General features: G+C 29.9%; 2 protein-coding genes across 3 annotated transcripts in view; both read right to left on the bottom strand.

Moving 5' to 3' along the window:
* The window catches only part of LOC100811937 (subtilisin-like protease Glyma18g48580), a 46830-nt gene extending 35747 nt beyond the window's left edge, over positions 1–11083 (bottom strand). The window contains exons 1-11 of one of the 2 annotated variants that reach the window (XM_041012161.1): positions 10929–11083; positions 10697–10806; positions 10192–10289; positions 9944–10099; positions 8373–8496; positions 5546–6095; positions 5128–5222; positions 4748–4996; positions 4481–4625; positions 4152–4368; positions 1096–1656 (exon numbers count right to left, since the gene is read on the bottom strand). In XM_041012161.1, the coding sequence (XP_040868095.1) occupies positions 1112–1656; positions 4152–4368; positions 4481–4625; positions 4748–4996; positions 5128–5222; positions 5546–6095; positions 8373–8496; positions 9944–10099; positions 10192–10289; positions 10697–10806; positions 10929–11057 (2418 nt within the window). In that variant the 5' untranslated portion in view covers positions 11058–11083 and the 3' untranslated portion in view covers positions 1096–1111. Of the gene's footprint in view, positions 1–911; positions 1657–4151; positions 4369–4480; positions 4626–4747; positions 4997–5127; positions 5223–5545; positions 6096–8372; positions 8497–9943; positions 10100–10191; positions 10290–10696; positions 10807–10928 lie in introns of those variants that run through there. The other variant, XM_006602802.3, reaches the window with a different exon arrangement.
* A 6620-nt stretch (positions 11084–17703) lies between these two features.
* On the bottom strand, positions 17704–21358 carry LOC100527193 (uncharacterized). The gene is made up of 2 exons (NM_001401048.1): positions 18453–21358; positions 17704–18189 (listed from the first exon to the last, which is right to left on the bottom strand). Exons 1-2 carry the CDS (start codon positions 21343–21345, stop codon positions 17834–17836), a joined length of 3249 nt encoding a protein of 1082 aa, NP_001387977.1. The 5' UTR covers positions 21346–21358; the 3' UTR covers positions 17704–17833.
* Positions 21359–23009: the final 1651 nt, after the last annotated feature.

The following is a 23009-nucleotide window of genomic DNA, read 5'->3' as shown; positions in this document are numbered from 1 at the left end:
TATTACCAACTTGTTGACAAACTTGAATCCTCCATAGTTGCCCTATCCTCTAGAGTATGATCTCGACTATTTGATTAATGTAATAGTTATTAGAGTTAATCTCCCAACTGTTAGATTAATTCAACAATCGAGATCTGTCGCAAATCAAAGGATAGCAGCCAAATATTCACGTTGTGGATTGATAATTATTCAAATATTTTATGTTTACTGTCACTTGTTATTTTTTTTTACCTCAAAACTCAAATGATAAAGTTGTTTAAACTAATATATATAGATGCGAAAAATAATATAAAGACATTGGCTCGGGCGGTTTTTAACTAATGGCATAGTGATTCGACTAATGATTTAGTATGTTAACCGAGTCAATAATCTGTTTGGCTTTTTAAGATACTATTTTTGAGATTTTTTTTTTACCTGCCTACATCCAAAATAAATTCAATGCAAGATGCTAAATATTATTTACACTGGTTACTTTTTTATATTATGATGACTAATTTTCATGAACATAACTGATCATTATTTAGTTAAATTTTTTCTCTTAATCATATTTTTTTTCTAAACAATTTAAATTTAAAACTTAAGGGATTCAATTTCAATACTATTCAGATATGATCCCGGTGAGTTTTTCTTGTGAGATGTGTTAAGTACATGTTTCTAAAGAGAATCATTTAAGATAAGAAACCTTAGGAGAATAATGGAGAAATTGTTACTTTTAAAGGTTCCTGAAGAGTTTTGATGAACATTAGATACACCAAATTAAACAATGTTGAGTATGAATCGTTGAATTTTACTTATATCATTTAGTTGTAGGCAAAAGGCATCCATAGATATAGATTATTTTTTCTGGTAATGTTTGCAAAATGCAAAGGAAGAGAGAAAGTGTGGTATGAAATAAAATGGTGACATATGTCTAACATTAATATTTGAACATTTTTATATACTTCCGTCTTATTATACAATGATACTGGATAACCAAACAACCACATAATAACCAAGGAACAACACAGTCATGTCATAACATGAAATCCTAGGTATATATATAGAGTCAAACTAGCTTATATCTAAACATGCATCCACACAATACAAAAAAACCAAATCCATTGGGGAATTTTCATCTGCGCTTAACTGTAATAGGACTCCTTACTATATGCTTTCCATCTGTCCAACGCAAATCCCCGAATTCATACTTTCCCCGCGTAGTTACACTGCTTGCCTGCACAATAACTTGGAATTTCTTCTTTTCACCAATTTTCGTGAAGGTCAAGGATCTTGGCACAACGACAATGGTATATCCAGCAGGCGAGTTGACATTTGCAGTGTATGTGGCTGGTGGTCCAACATTTGTGACTGTGCGAGTAATGGTTAAGGGTTTTAGGCCAAGATTTGGTAATGTGATTGAAGGGTAGTTCAAGTCTGTTACGCTGTCACACCCTTTACAAATGAATGTGACATTGAAATTGAGTGCGGAGATGAGTTGTTGGTCGTATCCGGAAGCACACAAAAAGTTCAAGTAATCATCGAGGCATAGATCATAAACAAGTCCCGGATCTATCGCAAGTTCCGGTTGCACATGTCCTGAACCATATGCAAAGGCATCTGCCACTTTATCATCAAACGCATCCTGTATTGGCCTATTTGTGTTGTCAAGTGTGGTTGCTGCAAGGATATAACAAGTTAGAATTTTGAAATTTTGCCAGAAAATTAAAGAAAAAGAAAAAGACATATATATATTATGACTTATCCGTGAAACACACATAGACACAGTTCATTATTAAGTCTTAAGAGCTCCCCAGCCTAAAAATAAAGTCGTAAGAGCACGATTATTATAAGGAATAAGTTATTACCAAACAATTTTTAATAAGAAATAAAAAAATAGAAATATAAACTACATTTTTATATGGTGAAAATTGAAAAGTTACTTAAGGTATCATCTCCGTGGAAATAATGTTTTCCAAATTTATTTTGATGATGTCAAAGACTCAAGTCAAGAATCAAGAATCAAGTAAATTTTAAGAATAAAAAGTCGTTCAATCAAAGCAAGTTTCAAGAATCAAATAATCATTCAATTAAAAATCAAGATTCAAGTAAAGAATCAAGAGAAGACTCAATTAAAATAAGTATTAAAAAAGTTTTTCAAAATATTGAATAGCACAATTTTGTTTAAGAGAATTTTTCACAAAAAATTCTTTTACCAAGAGTTTTACTCTCTGGTAATCGATTATCAGAAGACGATAATCGATTATCAGTAATCAACATTCTTTTTAAACTGATTTACAAAGTTGTAATTGATTATCATGAGCATGTAATCGATTATCAGTGTTTTAAAACGTTAGATTTTAAATTTCAAGAGTCACAACTTCTAATAAAACAATTTCAAACTTGTGTAATCGATTACACAATATTTGTAATCGATTACCAGTGTTTCTAAACATTTTAGTTTTCAAATTTAAACATAAAAAGTCACACCTATTGATATGTAATCGATTAGACTATGATGATAATCGATTACCAGTGATTAGTTTTCAAGAAAGTCACAACTTTTAAAATGACTAATTTTGAAGAAATTACCAAGAATCACAAACTTTAACTTGAGTCATCAAATGATTATAAATATGTGACTATGACAAAAATTTTAAAAACTAATTTCATTCAAATATTCTGAACATATTTCTATGAATTTTTGTTCAATACTTTCTTTATCAAGAAAAGTTCATTAGCAAAAAACTTGTGTTATTCTTCTTCTTCATTCCTTTTCCCTTTAGCCAAAAGTATTCAAATAACTAACCATCTGAGAATTCTTTTGATTCATTCATTCTCCCTCTTGTCAAAAGAATTCAAAGAACTAACCGTCTAATAATTGTTTTGATTCTTTCCTCCTCCCTCTATACAAAAGATTTCAAAAGAGTAACTGCCTAAAATATTTTTTGCTTCACCCTACAAAGATTTCAAAAGACTAACTGCCTAAGATATCTTTGTTTTAACACATTGGAGCGTACATCCTTTATGTTACAAGTAGAGCGTACATCTACTTGAGTTGTAATACTGAGAACAAGAGAGGGTACATCTCTTGTGAATCAGTTCAAGTGGAACGTACATCCACTTGATTTTACATTGAGCACAAAGAAGGAGACATCCTTTGGAGCTCATTGCTTGTAAAAGATTTTACAAGGTTAAAGAAAATCTCAAGAACCGATAATTACTTGCAGATTGGATGTAGACATAGGTGGTTGCCAAATTAGTATAAAAACTTGTGTTTGTTTTCTTCTTTCCTACACTCTTTACTTTTTCGCTATGTACTTTTTATTTTCGTTTTACTTTTGTCTAAATTATTGTTTCTATTCTTTACTTTCTCTTAACTTAGAAGTAAAGCCTAATTGAATCTAATAATATTAAGAAAAATATTTTTTAATTAATCAAGACACATTAATAATTAATTCAACTCTCCCTTCTTAATTATTTTAAGACCACTTGATCCAACATTATTTATTCAAACCAACATGTTAATAAAATAAAAGATAAATATAAATAACTTTTTAAAGTAATCATAAATTAAAGTTTTAATTAATCTTGATTATTTTATATCATCCACGTTTAATTTGTTTATATTATTAAAATAAGAATATCATTCTCATATCACATAATACATTCCACACACAAGAGGAGGAAATTCATTTTTTAATCATATGAGGAAATTAATTTAAAATCAAATAAGTTAAATCAAATTTTACATCATTGTTAAATTTAAATTTAAATATATATTTTATTCCTAATAAATATTTATATTTATATTTTTTTATAATAAAAATTAAAAAAATGTCAATAATAAAAAACAAAATTATTATTTTATATGGGACTCAATTAAAATAAAAATATATTTAAACTTTAAATTTATATATGATATTTTTTGTATCAGTCTAATTATTAAATTTACTTATATATCATCTTAATCATTTTTATCAATTTTTTTATAAAATAAAATAATCATAAATAAATTTTTGAATTTAAATTTTGTTAGAAAAGAATTCAACTAAAGATTCCGCCAGAGATAGATATGATCCGACAAAAAAACGATATAACTTAGTTCAAAAAGAGCTATGGACAAAACATAGAAGTTCCAATTAGGATGATTTAATAGCTGTGGTCATGCCTACCTGTGGTCATGATCGCTGATTTAATAGCTGCAGGACTCCAATTAGGATGAAGTGTTTTGATAAGTCCAGCAATACCAGCGACATGAGGACAAGACACAGAAGTTCCTTGTAATACATTGAATTTAAACCCTCGACGATTGTCTACTAGCAAGTTCGATGCACTTGCCAATTCTGAATAGGCAGCAAGTATGTTCACACCAGGCGCAGTCACATCGGGCTGAAATATAAGAGAATTAAGAATTTCTAATAAAATATATAAGCACTTTAAAAGAATATATTCCTAATATTTCTGTATAAGAAATCCAATAATAATTAACGTGGATATGCACCTTGAGTATTGATGGTTGAATCTTATTGGGTCCTCTAGATGAAAATGAAGCCATAACTGGAGCTGGCTTTATTCCAAATAATGTTCTTGCTGGGGACATTCTTATTGTAGCACCCGTTTCTATAGGGATGTCGTCCTCGTCCCCACTGCAAGATAAATATATAAAACGTACATATGTGAACATATGAAAATAAAATAAAAAAAAATGGAGCACTTCTTTTGTAGGGATGTCATTTAAACAAATTTTAAAAGGAGGAGATATAATTACGTAGGGTTCTGCGATCTGGGTGGCGTTGTGATTTGAATGCCTTCACTGTCGGTCACAGTAGACAAAACATGAGGCTCTGCAAGAAGGGTTCTCCCATTTTGATTTTGATTGCCCAAAAGCATTGCCACGGCGCCATTAGATAGAGCTTCCTGACCCTCGGCAACGGATGTTATTTTTCCATCTCTACTACAACGCACTATTTTCCCTTTTACTTTTTCAGGATCAAGTGTTCCAGGCTTGCAAAATGCACTGCATGCAACAATATACATATAAAGAACAAATATTCAATAATTATACTGGTAAATTAACAAGGTGTTTCTGTGCCAAAAAAAATAAAAATAAAACAAGGCGTTTCAATTTGTAGAAAAGCTTCTACTTACGCATCTCCACATGTCGCATTAGCAAGCTTAGCATCAGTCGCAAGGATCAGAGAAAAGGTTTGATTGGGTGGCAAAGTTACGAAAAGACTGGCTCCCTGGTACGTATAATAGAAATAGAACGATAACACTAAGATTTCCTTTGTTTGAAGAGAAAGAAAATAATAATAATAGTAAAATTTATATTTTTATATTTTTATTTCGTTTTATATCTAAGCTTACGTTTCAATGCCAGGGAAAAAAAAGTAAAAATGAAAAAATAGAAAGACAATGATGACCATTTTTATATTCAAATAATTTAACATTTTTTTTCCACTTATTTCAAGATATGAAAACTTAATTGCAATATTTTTTACCTAGATGTCCATAACAAACAAATAATTTTAGCAAGTTTCAAAGTCACCCAATAGTTAGAAGATACCGTAATTTGCTGCCTATTGTTGATGGTTAAATTACTGCTAAAGTCTCTGTCTAATGTGCTAGCAGCAATTGTGAAGACCCAAGGAGCCACATTGAGAACAGTTCCAGGTGTGGGTCCATCATTCCCTGCAGAGGCAACTAAAAGTATGTTTCTAGCAATTGCATGTAATGCCCCAATGGAAACCTCATCTGTAAATTTTCCTCCTTCTGGACTCACAACGTAGCCTCCGCCAGCAGAAAGATTGATGATATCAACGCCATCATCTATGGCTTGGTCAATAGCAGCTAACACATCAGCCCCGTAACAATTTCCAGAATCAGTAAGAGACCAACACACTTTGTAAGCTGCAACCCTAGCTCTTGGTGACCCACCCTTTGCAGTGCCATTGCCAACGGCAAATACACTCGCTCCTGGGACAAAATTTCCCCCTGCAGTTGATAGAGTATGGGTTCCATGCCCCACAAAATCACGTGCTGTTTCGTTAGATGGATCAAGTTGCCCATTGGCTGCCTCGAAAGCTTTGTTAAAGAATCTTGCTCCAATCAGCTTCCTGTTTATTGGGACATTATAGATAAGATGAAGGAATCTAGATGCAAAATATCAAAAGTAAACAAATGATGTTTGGAGAATCTAACTTAATTAGTCAATTTTAAATAATTAATGTTAAAAAAATACATAATTAATATACAATGCATTGATACAAATTTAGTACTCCCTTAGTTTCTTTTTTATAAGAAATAAAGGTAATATATTATAATGATTGATTGAATTTTTTATTTAAAAATTATTGTCAAAATAAACAAAATTTAAGAGAGAAAAAAATCCTGTTGTTAAAGTTCGAAATGATTGACATATCAAAATCAATTGACAGGCGTGACTGCGATGTGAGACAAGCTGTCAAAGTCAACCTGCAAAAAGTTTAAATTATTTGTCGTATTGCCATTAATGAAAACCTCTCACCTCGTTTGTTGTCACTTTCATGATTAAAAAAAGAAAAAAATAATTAAAATAAACATAAATAATCAAAATAATCCTTAAAAATATCATCTGATAATAAATTAATTTTAAAAAAAAATAAAAAATATGTATTTAGTTCTTGTATATGTAAAATGTATGATAAATTAATTTTCTCATTAAATTTATAATATCATTATATCACGTTAAGTTATAATATTATAATAAATTTTAATTTTTAAAAATTAATTTAATATTAAATTATAAAATTTAAGAATTAATTTATTATTAAATTATCTGTATAATTAATTTGTTACACTTTATATACATTTAATAATTAAGTTTGAATTTTTATTTTTTTAATAATCAATTTTATATGTGTTTCACACTCTGGATACACAAATTTAATTATCATCATTTTCAATTTTTAAAAATCATAAAAAAATAATAGTTTTGGAAAAAGTTTTTTATTTAAAAATAAATAGGTTAGTCAAATAAGTTTTATTTAAAAATAATATTAATTTTTTTTCACTAATATCCCTAACAAGTTTTATTTTAATTTTTCAATATAATATTAGTACTATTCTTTTAATAAGGTTATTTTTGTAAAATTATAATTTTTTTTTCATCAATTTATTAATTTTTTTCTTACCTTGTAAAACAAACTAGAATGATGCAAAAAATAATACTTTCTACTATTCAAATTTATTAGAAGTTACTTTCTTCATCCTAAAATAATTGTCTTCTTATTATGAGATTAAATCCTGAATTTTTTATTAGAAATTTAAGAGAAATAAAACATAATAAAAATTATGGAAGTAAATATTCTTGCATTTATTGTTATTGCACTGTTTATTCTAATTCCTATTGCTTCTTTACTTATAATTTAGGTAAAAATGGTAAGTAAAGTGATTAATTTCACCAAAATCTGACTTCTTAATTTTTATCAATCTAATCGATGATTAAAAAAATGGAAAAAGTTTTCAATTTTTGTCTTAATCTAAAAAAAAGATCGGGTAACAAATCAAGAAAAAATAATATATGAATAAATAAAAGAGATTAATAATTTTATAAAATTAATTTTATATTATTCTTAATTGATTTTTTTGTTATTTATATTAATATTATAAGAGATATAACTGAAAAAAGATAATTAATTTTATATTAAAAATTTAAAATGACTATTATTTTAAAATAATTTTTTTTATACAATAATTATAATAGGATGATGGGAGTAGATATTTGTGTGGGAAACTCAGTCTTTATTTAATAAACGACAATTGTAATTTTGATATTTATAATAAACTTTAATAAATAATAAAAGCGTGTTAGAACATATAGTAGAAGATATATATATGGGTAGCATTGCTCTTAATCTTTTTTAGAGACATTCCATTGAATTTTGAATTAGTTAGAATTATTTTTTCACATTCTTAACCGGATTCGTCACCTAGCACCATTAGATGTGGTCATTAACTAGTTGAGTCCATGTTCTCAGGAAGCCAAACAAGCTACATATAGCTGCATGCAGTAATTGTAATTTGTCTTTGCCTTCTAGTGTGTTTCATTTTGTTTCTGACTTTATAAGTCTAGCTATTTTAATTAGTTAACCAGTTCAACTTAGCTTTCCCACATGGATTCCATTTTTTTGTATCTTTTTTTCACAAAGAAGAATATATCTAGGCCTAAAAACCGTTAGTTATGAATTGTGTTCATATCAAATTAAATGATTATGCACAAAATATTTAAATCGATGAAAAAAGATGTCTAGTTTTTCTTATTCAACTTTTGACTTTCTTTCAAATATATGTAAACTGTGTATTTATCATACATTGGAAAAACTTGGAAGAATATATTAAAAGAGAAAAGTAACCTGTTGCATGGATTTCTCTTGGAGCCAGGGAGTTTGTTAATTTGACAAACGTTACCCCCTCGCCATTTTGATGGGACGGAGCCAAATCCATTATCACTGAAGCTCTCGGATTCAGGCCAAACACCTGTTCAAGGAAGAAAATTAGCATTAAATTAAAGAATGCGGATTTATTATTTGTTGTTTTAGATTAAAACAATGCTTAATTAAATTTAGTTATATAATTATTTTTTAACTTCAATTTGGAGTGAAGATGTCATGATACAAGTGACTAACATTTTGTTTGTACAGAACGTTGCTAATTCGAAGTTAGAAAATAATAACTTAATTATATTAATTCTTATGCTTGGTTGCAATGTTTAAAATAATTTGAATTATAATATAAGATTACTTTAATTTATTTATATTTTTTAAAAATATATTAAAACTTAATTTAAAAATAGAGACAAAAAAAGTAGATTGAAAAAATTAAGACAATAAAAAATAGAAAAAAATAAAACGAAAAGTAGTTTGAAACATTTATGAGACATTTTTTTAATAGTTACAAAGCTAATGTAAATAAACCTAAAAAAGCGAAAATAAAGATATTAAAAATATCTAATTAAAATAATAAAGAGAATGATATCTCACTTTTCAAATTATATATATAACAAAAGTCTTAAAGTGAAACGGTTAAAATGATCCTTTTTTTTTTTACGAAAAGTGATCATTTATCCTATTGCGTTATAAATTATTAAATGGTCATGCGCATCATAGTTATTGCATTATTTTTACCTTTTTGTCAGGTAGGTTTTTTTTTCTTTTCTTTTTACTCTTTTGTTGCATTATTAAATGGTCAAGGGCATCATAGTTATATTTTTTTCACTAAAAAAAAGTTTATTCTATTTTTCCATAAAAAATATGTCATTATTATTAGATATTATTATATTATACTTATTTTAACTATTGCACTATATATTTATAATATTATTTTATCAATCCAATATTATACTAGTTCAAGATATTGATACTGGGCGGATGATAGTTTTATTATTTTCTTAATATTTTAATATTACACTATTTATTTCAGCATTACACTATTTACATTATTTAATAATATCATTTTTATTATAGATAAAGATAATACTATTATTTGTTTGTTTTTAAAATAAAATAATCTCAGAGAGTTAACTTTCGCTCTATTTTTCTTATAAAAAAATCTCTACTTCAGTTCTATTTCTCACTTCTTCTTTTTTACTTCTCTCGATCTCTCTAAAACACAATTTAATATTGAGATGGAAATTCAAAATTACCAAGTTTTGTTAGCAAATAAATTTCAAATAAGGCAAATTTATCTTTTTTTGACAGCAGGCAAAATTTATCTTAAACATTGTGTTTTTAATGTTTTTTTATTTAAAATTATGTTTTTACTTGAATACTCATAAAGCAAGTTATAGCATTATTTGCAGCTATTAGCAAAATTGGTTCCGATGATTATCACTGGTACAGAATGTTATCTGAGAAGTGAATAAAAAACAACCTACAACGAATAATTTGTAACGTGAGTAGAGAGTACAGTAAGTAATAGAGCTTACCTGTGTCGATGTTACCAATTATTGTATTTTCACCAAATCTCCCCTTTTGCCATGCAGAGTCCTTATTATTACTGTCTAGTCCAAGAAATTCCCAAGACCGAGTTGTGAGCAGTTTATGTTCTTTGCTCAAGAACACAGACACCACATTTGGGTTTTCTATGCGCCATTCAAAACATTATTTGTGTTAACTGATAAATTTGAAACAAAATTGAATTTGACTGAGAAACTATGCTTCGAAGCATGCTTACTTGCAATATCTGCTGCTTCTTCCTCCTCAAGTAGCGCAGCCAAGCCATTGATGTGTTTATTATATGAGTAAATAATTGCTTCTTTCGCTTTCTCCTCACTGTTCATGTATAAATCACCCAGAACATTTTTTTTTACTTTATTCTCAAATAGACTCTTGAAATATAATATTAAATTTTTTTTAAGTAAATAATAATATATGATTTTAGTTCTTGTAAAAAATCAGTTTTCATCTCTACAAAGTTGTTTTACTATTTATTCGCTCTTTTATTTTATTTGTTGGTTTAATTAATTTTGTTTTATATCTTTTTAAAAATTTTATTTGATTCATTATTTTTTCAATCTTCCAATCTTCTATAATGATATCTATTTTTTCAGTTCTTCTTTAATGATTTAATAATATATAATTTCGCCATAAAAAGAAATATATACGTAAATAATAGTTAATAAAAAAATTGTACACCCTGAAAAAGAAAAGCAAAATTAAATCCATGATATTATTTATACCTTCCCAAGACTGAAGCTAGTAAATCATAATGAGAATGGGAAGCGATTTCGAGGTCAAGAGAGGTAGGGCTAGGACCATGAGAATGAGCTCCCAAGTATACAATGTAACACTGCAAACATGCAGCCAAGCATTAATGCAAATGCTGGGAAATTCAGCAACATCACAAACAAAAAAAACATCATAATTTCATGGTAGAAACTGTTATAGCTAAATGAGCAACAACAAGCTTGCCTTTTTGCTGCCATGAACAGCTTCCAGCAGGAAAGTAAAAAGAAGACACGACGAAACTATAAGGCGAAAAATGGAGCTGTCCATTCTTTCCAACACAAGTGCCCTTTCGGAATTAGCTATGCAATGCATATATAGGGTGTAGGCACCTCAGCATTTACAAAAGGAAAATATTTACATACCTTAAATACCATCTAATACTTATAGGAAAAAAGAAAATATATATATATATATATATATGTGTACATATGATAAGATTTATAATATTAGTGAAATATTTAAAATAAAAGATGGATGGAAAATTATCACATTTGGCTTGATAATCTTAAAAGTATCGAAATGAAAGAAAATTTTACATGATTTTGAGTAGAAAAGTACTTATTTTCAAATTGAAAAGAAAAGGGAAGGAAGAGGTTTTTATAAAAAAAAAAAAACACTTTTACTATTATTTATATCCCAAGTTTAGAATGCACTTATGTTTTATATTATTTATACTTATTCATCGGATTAAACTATTGATTTACTAGTTAAATGACTCATCGTTTATAATGAGTGCTCAACAAATTAAGGGATGTTTGATATGACTGTTTTTTAATTTCATTTTTACTAAAAATATAAAATTGTGATAAAAATGTGTTTAGTTGAATTTTTAAAAATATTTTCAGTGAAAATGAAAATAAAAAATAACCAGAAAATGAAAATAATAAAATTTTGTATTCAGTGTTTTCAATTGAAAACAAAAATCTCATTTTGAGTAAAATGAAAATATAATGATAAGGAATGTAATTTTAAGTAAATCTAAAAATACAAAAAAGACAAGAAATCAATATATTATAAATTTTTAGTATTTTTATTTCCTAAAAATAAAAAATAAAAAATCAAATCAAATATATTTTCAAAATTCTAAAAAACAATTTTTAAAAAATAAAAATGCAAATTAAACACATCCAATTTCTTAAATAAGGATAGATGAAAATTTTTAAAAAATAAAAATATAAATCAAACACATCCAATTTCTTAAATAAGGATAGATGAAATATCTCACTATTCCATTGTGGCCTGATTTCATTTGGCCTTCGGGAGATGTACCAGAAACATAGCTTCTGCTTTTCAGGACATAACGAGACAACTCTTGCTTTCCAATCATTCTAAAAGTTTTTGAAGTGTGTGTATAATTTGATTTTGGTAAAGTATCCTCTACTTATATAAAATAAATTAACAAAATTAGCTGCTCTCTTTTTTTTTTCCTTGAGACGGATAAGTAAATAAATTATAAAATATATAATAAGTTTATAAGTACAATTACTGTAATGTACTTTATCCCATAATAGTGAATTCTTCCTTGAAAATAAAAATTATTAATTATAACCGTGGGGGAATATTCCCAGGTTCATTATTATTCTTTGAAAGAACAAATTTATTTTTGGATATCTAATGCGCTATTGGACACTAACGTATTGTTTGGATTGATAGAAAACAGGACAATAAGATAAAGACAACTGACAGAGAAGGGACAGTACAAGGTAAATTTAACAAAATTTTGTTATTTTTAAAAAATACAGACTCCAGACTCATTACAAGTATGAATATTAAATAGTTGAAGTTTTCTGATCTGAGCCTAAAATTATTTTCTTTTTTATGATTATTGCTTCATGCTTGTTGACGCGATGTTTGCTACCCCACTACAATTAATGTTCACAGAGAAAAAGCTTTAGTGATGTACAGTTTATAATTGAGCTATTTAATATTATTTTTTGTACTTTGTTTTATTTCAAAGGGTGATGGAATTGTTGGATCGGTAGATGCATAGGTGAAGAAATTGGTAACATTATTTATTATATTAAAATATTATTATATATATATATATTAAATATATTTTTTTTTAAAGATTATTTTCTTTTTCTCTACTTTTCTATTCAATCAGACTAGTAAAGAGAAAATTTAACTTTTTTTTTCTTCAATTCAAACAAAAATCTATAAATTTTTTATCTATTCTCTTTTTTCTCTTACTTTTTTCTTCTTTACTTCTCTCCTTATCCATGGAGCTAGCTAACGTGATAATACAAAAAGAGAGAGTTACAAAGAAATCAAAAGTATTATTCATATATTTGAAAATTTAGAATGTTTAAAAATCATTCCTCTCTTAAAAGAATCAGTTCATCATTATGCAACTGAAAAAAACACATAGATGTCCATGAGTTCATCATTATCAGAGTTCAATAGCATGTCTCCTATCGTGGAAACAGTATTTTCAACCGTTAAATCTCTCTCTTTAGAGATCAATGACTGATACTTTTCTTCTTTTTTTCCCTTTTTCCCTCTAGTTTTTCAATCTTTTCCGTTTTAACCCTTCTGTTTTTCTTCCCTTTTCTTCTCTGTCAAGAGGATTTTGTTTAGATTTAAGAGTGTTGTAGAGGATATTTCCACCGCCTTGTTGAACACCTATTTCCCTTCCCATTATTTTATTATTGTCCCGCATGAGTTCAATCAATGAACGAATGAAAATGTGTGAAGAATTTCTTAGCAAAAATATAGGTTTTATCTAGGTTATTTCAACTTGATCTTAATATAATATAACTAGAGTTAGTTTAGTTAATTTTAAATTAATTATTTTTTAATTAATTATATAACCTATTATAATAATAAACTCTTATAAGTTAATTAATCATTTATCATTATACAAACAAGATCCTGGATGCCAAGTTGTCGCAATGTGCTGTTCCCGTTTTTTGCCCAAAAACGTCAACATCAAATTTTGGTGACGTGTTGGCCTATCAAATTTTAACATTTACGTTTTTTTTAAAATAAAAAAAAAATAAATGAGTTATTGGATGCTTTACCCATTCTAAGACGTTTGTATTTTCAAAAATCGTAATTAATGCGGTATCAATTATTTCCCTTCAGAATTTGAAAACGCACAATTATCTCTGTTGATAGAAAATGCACATTCTCTCTCCACCGTTTCTCTTTCTCATTCTCTTTCTTTTTTCTCCTACCTGTTCTTCATTCTCTCTCATTCCACTGCAATTCAAGACAATGCTTTGGTGTTGTTGTTCTCCAAATGCTGGACAGGAATAAGGGAATCCATCACTCTCCTATTGTTTTGGCCGAAAAATCGAAAGGCTGTTGCTTGGTTGTTTTCTCTTCCGAGAGGAAAACCCAAAGGCCAAAGCTTTTTGGCTTGGTTTAGCAATTCTTTGCTTGGATTGGCCGAAAAATGATTTTTGAGTTCTTTTCAAGACTATCCTTCTACGTTTTGGTTTTTCATATATTTGGTTCTTTCTCCATTGATTTCTGAGTTCTTTTCCAAACTATTCTTCTGCGTCTTCGTTTTCCATTTGCTTGGTTTGGTCAAAAAACCCAAAGGCTCTTGCTTGGTTGTTTTCTCTTCCGAGAGGAAAACCCAAAGGCCAAAACTTTTTGGCTTGGTTTGACAGTTCTTTGCTTGGGTTGGCCGGAAAATGATTTTTGAGTTCTTTTCAAGACTATCCTTCAGCATTTTGGTTTTTCATATGCTTGGTTCTTTCCTCATTGATTTATGGGTTCTTTTCCAAACTATTCTTTTGCGTTTTCGTTTTCCATTTGCTTGGTTTAGCCGAAAAATCCAAAGGCTCTTGCTTGGTTGTTTTCTCTTCTGAGAGGAAAACCCAAAGGTCGAAGCTTTTTGTCTTGGTTTGGCAGTTCTTTGCTTGGGTTAGCCGAAAAATGATTTATGGGTTCTTTTCTCTCCTATCCTTCTGCGTTTTTTTTTCATTTGGTTGTTTTGGCCAAAAAACCTAAAGGTTGTTGCTTGGTTTGCCCGTTGTTTTCTCACACGTGATTGCTTGGTTTGGCAGTTATTTGACAGTCCAAAAAACCCAAAGGCTGAAGCTTTTTGGCTTGGTTTGACAGTTCTTTGCTTGGATTAGCCGAAAAATGATTTTTGAGTTCTTTTCAAGATTATCCTTCTGCGTTTTGGTTTTTCATATGCTTGGTTCTTTCTCCATTGATTTTTGGGTTCTTTTCCAAACGATTCTTCTGTATTTTCGTTTTCCATTTGCTTGGTTTGGCCGAAAAACCCAGAGGCTCTTGCTTGATTGTTTTCTCTTCCGAAAGGAAAACCCAAAGGCTAAATAAAAATTTTGAGCCACTTTTGTAGATCCTACAAGGGATCCACCTTCTAAAATAAACTAGCACTCTCCCTTCTCCTTTCCTACTTTCCACCATTCCCACTTTCCCATGTCTCTCCATTTCAACTTATCCCCAACAACAATTCTTCCATCTCCATTTCACTTACCAACACACATTGTTGTCGCCCCTAACCCCCACCCTCCCTTAGCCACATCACAACTAGGCCACCCTCTCCTCCCTTATCTCTTCTTCGCCATAACCACCCTCTCCTATTCTCTGTCACGCCAATGCCACCATCTCCTCACTCTCTCACGCCCCCTCTTCTCTTCTTCTTCATCGTGCCAACCTCATATTCCCTTAGATCTATAATTTTGATTTTGACTTTTATTTTTTATTTTTATTGTTCTTTATTTTTAGTATTATTTTTTATCGTGTTCTTGTTGTTGAATTTTATTGTTGATTTTTGAAATTGTTTTTCTTTGTGTTCTTCTCCTTCTCCATTCAATTTTTCCCCCAATTTTTGTCGCTTCCCGTGGACCACTATGGAGGGTTACATTAATTTTTTCAATTTGTGTGCTGATCTTGAAGTGTTCTTCTACAAGAACAACCTTGTCATCTTGGAGTTCAAACCCCTTCCTCTAAGAGAAAATCTTAGTAAGATCAATTCTTGCATCTAAGATCAAGGTGTAAGAACACCTATTGGAGGTTCTATCATCATGAGGCTAGAAAAACTATGAAAAGACTCTAAGTTCACATAAAAGTCTTGAGTACCCTTTATGTTTTTCAAAATTTACATAGCTATGGTCACTCGCACACAAGGTAAGTAACCTACTAAAGGTTTTTGTTCAAATTTTTGTCCACAACTATAATCTTGTTTTTGGTTGGACGTGGGAGATAAATAGGTTTTGTATGGATCTCACATATTTTATATTTTATTTTAATTTAAATATTTTTATTTTTATTATCTCAATTAATGCAACATAAATTTTTTTATTGTGGGTATGTTAATATTTTCAAAAAAGGAATTATTAGTAAATTTATTTTTACTTAATAAAATAATATCAACCAATACATCAAAATAATTTTTAAAATTTTAAGAATATTTAATGCGTTCAAATTAAAATATTGTTATTATCATCACACACGTGATTAAAATTGTTTCGGCTTAATTAGATATTTCATGTGTAAGTTTCGAATATAATTGTTTTAAATACTTAAAAAGAAAATTATGGTCTGGAATTTTTTTATTAAATATAATTGGAATTTTTTTATTTTATATATTTAAATATTCTTTTTTAATAAATAGTTGAGATGAAAATACAACTTGGTCCATAGTTGACAAAGTAACTAAAAGTTAATTAGTTCAATACGCAAAATTTTATATAAAGGGAAAAACGACAATTAAGCATAACATATATTTTTCATCTCATTTTTTCATATTTGCTTTAATCGGATGTTTCTTTTTATAATTAACAAGATTTTGACCCATGCGATACACCAAGTAAATGTAGAGCGTAAAAATGATTTTTCGTTATAATAATTATAGTTATAACAATTTAATTATGTTGCAGATTTATAAAATCCTTGAAACGTTATGTTTTTCATTTATGCACATAATAAGGTAGTAGGAGTAATATAATTTGAAAAAAATAAAATAATAAAAATGACTAATTTTGCATTCATATTTTCATGTTTAATTGTTCATGTTTTCAATCCGGAATTAACAAAATTTAATTTCGAATTTTTGAATCCAGAAAGGTACACCAATATTTGTATTACGGTTCAACGTTTCAGAAAAATAAAATACCAAAATAAAGGAGGAAGAAAGGCCAGACAAGGACTTATAAAATGGGAAGGGTAATGTTGGGATATTAGAAATTAGGGAGGTGTAGGAAGCAATTGTTCAAGTAATTAATTGAATGCCCAAGCGCAGACCCAAATACCAAATTTTTATAGTTGCACAAAGGATGTATTGAATATTAGCATTCCGTCTATTAATAGAAGCTCCCAAAATTACAAGACATGGAATTATCTTAGTAAAATTTTAGTGTCTTTTCTTGTTTCCCTTTACCTTACGCTTACCCTAGTTTCTCTTAGCTGTTACTGTCTATCATTATATAAAGAGAGAAAAGATTAGGTTATTTCAAAAGTTACATTTTATTTTCTTTTAATATAATGAACAAATAACTCATTTTAACCATTAGGTTAAAAAGTATGAAGATAAAAAATAAGTCATATATATATCCTTGGCTTACAAATTCAATTAATTAAGTCACACACACACATATATATATATATTCTTAAATTCTACGCTAAAACATGAAATACTAACTCGGAAGTCAAAGGAAGAAAATGGCTGATGTTATGTTTAACATTTGTGTTACAGATGCTAAGCCAACGTTGGCTATGTTAGCGTCAACTATAGCCGACATTACAAGTGTCACTACTCAAACCATCATCTTAACCATAATTTTTGACATAACTTGAATCATTGGTCTAGTTGGCCCAAAAACAACTAATAGAATAAGCTTTGATCTTATATTAGAATTTGAGTTTACACCTAATTTAATTTCAAAAGCTAACTTATGGAGTGAGATTGTTCTTATATATACTATTTTAGTCATATGATGATTAGTTAACATGACATCTTTGACAGATTAAACATTAATTTACTTGAACAAATTAGTATTTTCAAATATTGTACTTGACGTATACAATGAACAAGGCACGTAAGCTCACAGCATACATGAGAAACACGAGAATAAAAAGGAAACAAAATACATGAGTATTCCAATGATTCAACGGAGTTGTCCTAGTCTGATCATAGGAAATTGGTCATCCAAAGGTGATTTCCCTGTTCCAAAAGCCTTAGATACTTGATCCATGGTTGGGCGAGAACGTGGATTTTCACTCAAGCAAGCAAGTGCTAACCTTACAATTAAGATCACCTCCCCATCAATTACTTTCGTAGGTTGAGGTGGCCGTTGATCTAAAACCTCAGATAACAGCAAATCATTAATAGTTGGTGCCATAGATGGTGACATAAGTTGAGAAATGATATCTCTTGGATGTTTTCCCATAATGATTTCCAAAGCAAGTACTCCAAAACTAAAAACATCACATTTCTCGTTCACTTCCATTGTCTGGGCCAACTCTGCAAATAGATAAACAAATAAATCTTTTAGAGTTATATAATGCATAAAGCAATGTGGGTTTCAATACGCAATCAAGTGTAGTAGCTAGTCTTATCTAAATAGATCATGGTATTTGCTCATAACTTGTTTTCAGCATTTTTGCAATTCACTAACTCTAACATTGGGATTAGTCCAATCCTTGCATGGATGGAACCAATCCCTATACAGAATTTCAATGTAAAAGAATGGTGTAAATGAAGAATGTTAGGGAAAAGGGTCTAACCTGGAGCAGCATACCCAAAGGTGCCTGCAAATTGAGTCCAACTATCTGAACTAGGCTTCAAAAACTTAGCAGTCCCAAAGTCAGAGACATGAGCTTCATATTCAAGATCCAGAAGAACATTCTTACTTGATATGTCACGATGAACAATAGGAGATGAGCAATCATGATGCAAGTAAGATAAAGCATTGGCCACACCTTTAACAACATTCACTCTCTTTTCCCAATCAAATGCAATTGCTTGTGTGTCATTCTTCAGCATTTGATCCAAGCTTCCCCCTTGCATGAACTCATAAACCAAAAATGAGACCTGTGAATGTGAGCAAAATCCATGCAACTTTATGATGTTGCGGTGTTTGATTTCTGTCAAGGCTTGAATCTCACTTGCAAAAGCCTTTGAACTAAAATCTGACATTTCCTCGTCTATCACCGAATGAAGTTTCTTCACAGCAACAACCAAACCTGAAGGCAACACCACCTTGTAAACATATCCTTGACTTCCCGCTCCAATGAGATATTTGTCATCAAAACTCTCTGTAGCTTTAATGATGTTTTCAAACATGATTTTCCCATCATAGCTCCATATGGAAAAGAGTACATCCTTTTGTGCTTCTTCAGAATTAGAATGACTTTTTCCCTTTCTTTTACTGCGACACAAAATATACATTGAAAGTCCAACCCCACACAACACTAGCAGTAGAGCTCCTAAACTAAGGAATACCACTAGGATGACTTTGTTGCTCTTTCGATTATGGCTGGTTGGACAAAGAACCAAACCCGTGACATTACCACATAAGCCTTTGTTATTTTTCAATGATTCAATTGAAGCATCAAGAAAAGCAGGAATATTTGGAAGTGGCCCTTCTAATTGGTTGTCTGATATATTGACAATACTCAACATTCTGCTAAAAGTGGAAGGAATGGTACCAGAAAGACTATTATGTGAGAGATTCAACATGAACAAGCTTTGCAAACCTCCAAGATTTGTTGGTATTGTTCCACTCAACAAATTGCCACTAAGATCAAGAGATTCTAAAGATTGGCTAAACTTAGAGGGAATGCTTCCTTCAATTTTGTTCTTGCTCAAATTCAAATTCCGTAACTTGTGTAATTCCCCAACTTCTTTTGGTATTGTGCCACTCAACTCGTTATTTCCCAGATCCAAATCTTCAAGATTTTGCAGTAATCCAATTTCTGTTGGAATGTTTCCAGAAAGTTGGTTATTGCTAATCTTGAGTTGAAATAACGATTTCATATTCCCTAATTCATTTGGAAGCTTTCCATTCAAGTGGTTAGAAGAAAGGTGAAGCACGCCTAGCTTGGTTGCCTCAACAAGTTCTATTGGTATACCACCAGAAATATTATTGTTGGATATCTTCAAGGTTTCAAGAATGTGGCACTTCCCCCAGTTTGGTGAGATGTGACCATGAAATTTATTGTCACTCAAATCAATGTATTCCAAATTTGGATATACTCCAAAGTCTTGTGCTATATCTCCTTCCAATTGGTTTCCTTCCAGCCTGATTCTTTCAATACTAGAGCAATTCTTTAAGCTTTTTGGCACAGAACCCGTGAAACGGTTGCCAAAAGCATTAAAGTACACTAGTGTCCCAGCAGAGCAAACTTGAGGTGGTAAATGGCCTGTGAAATCATTCTCAGCTAGTAACAAGGAGTACCAGTTGGTAATGTTATTCAAGCCTTGTGGAATGCTACCATTAAGTTTGTTGGTGGACAATTCCAAAATGGTGAGCATTTTCAAATTTCCAAATGTGGGAGGAATTGTTCCGGAGAGATTGTTTGCTTGGAGACTAAGGACATTCAAATTGATCAAATTTCCTATTGAGGGAGGAATTGATCCAGAAAGATTGTTAAATAATAAATACAACTCAATGAGCTTTGTCAAGTTTCCAATGGTGGAAGGAATGGATCCGGAAAGGTGGTTGCGATCAAGTGCAAGATGCTCTATATTGGCCAAGTTTTCTATGGAAGCAGGGATTGATCCAGAAAGTTTATTGGCATCAAGGTAGAGCAAGGTCAAGTTAGACATGTTCCATATGGAGGGTGGGATTGGCCCAGATAGGGAGTTATTAGAAAGCACAAGTATATTTAAATTACTCATGTTACCTATTGTTTCAGGAATAGTACCAGAGAGAGAGTTTCGAGACAAATCAATATACGTAAGGTTTGCCAACATTCCAATTTCTTGAGGAATGGAACCAGAAAGCTTACTACCTGCAATACCTAGAAACTCTAACTTGTGCAACTTTCCAATCCCCGGAGGAATGTGGCTTGAAAAATTGTTGCTACCTAAATCTAGATATGACAGGTTGGACAAGTTTGCTATGGAATTAGAAATCTCTCCACTTAGTTGACACCAGGAAATATCAAGTTTCTGTAAACTCATTAGTTTCCACATTTCTTGAGGGATGGAACCATGGAAAAAATTTAAAGAAAAATTCAAAACATTTACTTTGGATATGTTACCAATTTGTGGGGGTATGGTTCCAGAAAAGGAATTGTTGTAGATATTCAGGCCGAGGAGGTTTGGGAATGAGGAGAAGTTGAGAGTGTGGAGTGTACCTTTAAGTCCATAAAATGGAAGATCAATGTTGGAGACAGAGTTGGATTTGTCACACTGAATTCCTTGCCATCTGCATGGACTATTACCTCTCCAAGTTGACAAGAGACCTTGGCTGTAGTTGTCAAAGCTTTGTTTCCATTTCAACAAAGCATTTGCTTCACTGTCTTCAGCTGCAGCTTGGGGCCACGAGAGTGTCAGAAACAAAAAAAGAAATAGAAACAACATGGACTTTTTCCTTTCAAACGTGAGTACCATGATTGGAGTGTAACTATATGTTTGAATCAAGAATAAGAGGATATATATGGTGGTGATCATTGTAATTTGGAGTTCAGAGAGTTGCTTATAAATGAAATAACCCAATTGGTATATGTCACATGGGTACCCTTAGTCCATTTTTTTATTGGTCCAACACTAGGTCGCATTAAGACTGCCACCAAGGTAATAAATATTTTATCAATGTTACATATTTAATGAAACGCTATCCAATGGTTGTGTACTTTGTATTATTATATATCTGTATTTGGCAAACTAGGTTCATGTCTCTTTCCATTCACATAATGGCCTTGAATAAAAATATGCATTACTTTTATTTTGGTAATTAAATTAATATGCATTAGTGTGGGAAAGGAACACAAAATGTTGTCAATGGACTGAACATGCGTCTGAAAAGAAGGGGCAGTTGTATTTGTTTGATTGCTGAAGAGAAAGATGAGACCATGGAAAGAATGAAGAGCGAGAAACAAAAAATAGAAAATCCCAAGTGACAGGATTTTCTTTGCTTCGTTTACTTTTGTATTCGTGTTTCTTGGCCTTTCCCGCGTAACCATAACAGCTACTTAATAATTTAATAGACACGTGAAACAAATAATAATAATAATTTTAATATTCCTCAAAAAAAAAATAATAGAAAAGATATCTGCCATGTGTGATTATATATATAACAAAATCTTTCCTTTTATAAATTAGTAAGTTTGTTCAAATTTGACTTGTAGTAGTTGGTTTAGTATTTTTATTTGTCTTGCCTATTGGGTTCTTCCTCCACGACCCTTTTAATATTTGGCAGAGCAGTATCATTAGTATCTACTATTTTTAACTAAGATCAACTGAATCAAAGTAAATTTGTATATAATATATATATATATATATATATATATATATATATATATATATATATATATATATATTTTTATCATGCACTCGTTTTAACCAAGTGACTTATTTGGTATAGTATTTTACCAGATGGTAAACTCACTATCTAATTACAATATTAACTACAATTTAAGATACAAAAATAAAAATATTTAATGAAACTATCTATCTATCTACCTATCTAAAATAGACTTGAGTACCAGTATTAATGTATAATTCTTCTCACGTGTATGTTTAAATTATCAAGTTTTATTACCGTACTTGGTTATGGTGTTTTTATTATTAATTTTATAATTTTTCAATGATTTCATTTTTTACTAAAGTGAAAAATAATTAGCTAATCAGTTAAAGTAATTGCAAAATTAAGAAAAGTAAATGCAATTTTTTTCATAAAATTAAAAGTGATCACAAATTAATGAAACGCTCTATTGGTTATAAATATATATGTATTTGGAAATTAAACTAGGTCCATATCTCTTTCTATTCACATCATGCTATCATGGCCTTGAATAAAAATATGTATTACTTTATTCTTGTAATCAAATATGCGTTACTACTGTGGGAAAGGAAAAATTAATAATAATAAAAAATATCGTAATGGATTGAACTTGCGTCTGAAAAGAAAAGGGAGTTGTTATTAGATTGACTGCCAAAGAGAAGATGTGAGACCAATAAAGAAAGAAGAGGCAGGAAAAAAAAACAGAAAAAAAAAGAGACAGGTTTTCTTTGTTTCGTATTCTTCTGTATTCTTGTTCCTTGGTCTTTCTCGCGTAACCATAACCACTACTCAATTATTTAATAGACATGTGAAACAAAAGTAATAATTTTAA

Source organism: Glycine max, chromosome 18 (assembly GCF_000004515.6).
Source record: "Glycine max cultivar Williams 82 chromosome 18, Glycine_max_v4.0, whole genome shotgun sequence".
NCBI lineage: Eukaryota > Viridiplantae > Streptophyta > Magnoliopsida > Fabales > Fabaceae > Glycine > Glycine max.
This window is presented reverse-complemented; position numbering and strand designations above follow the sequence as displayed.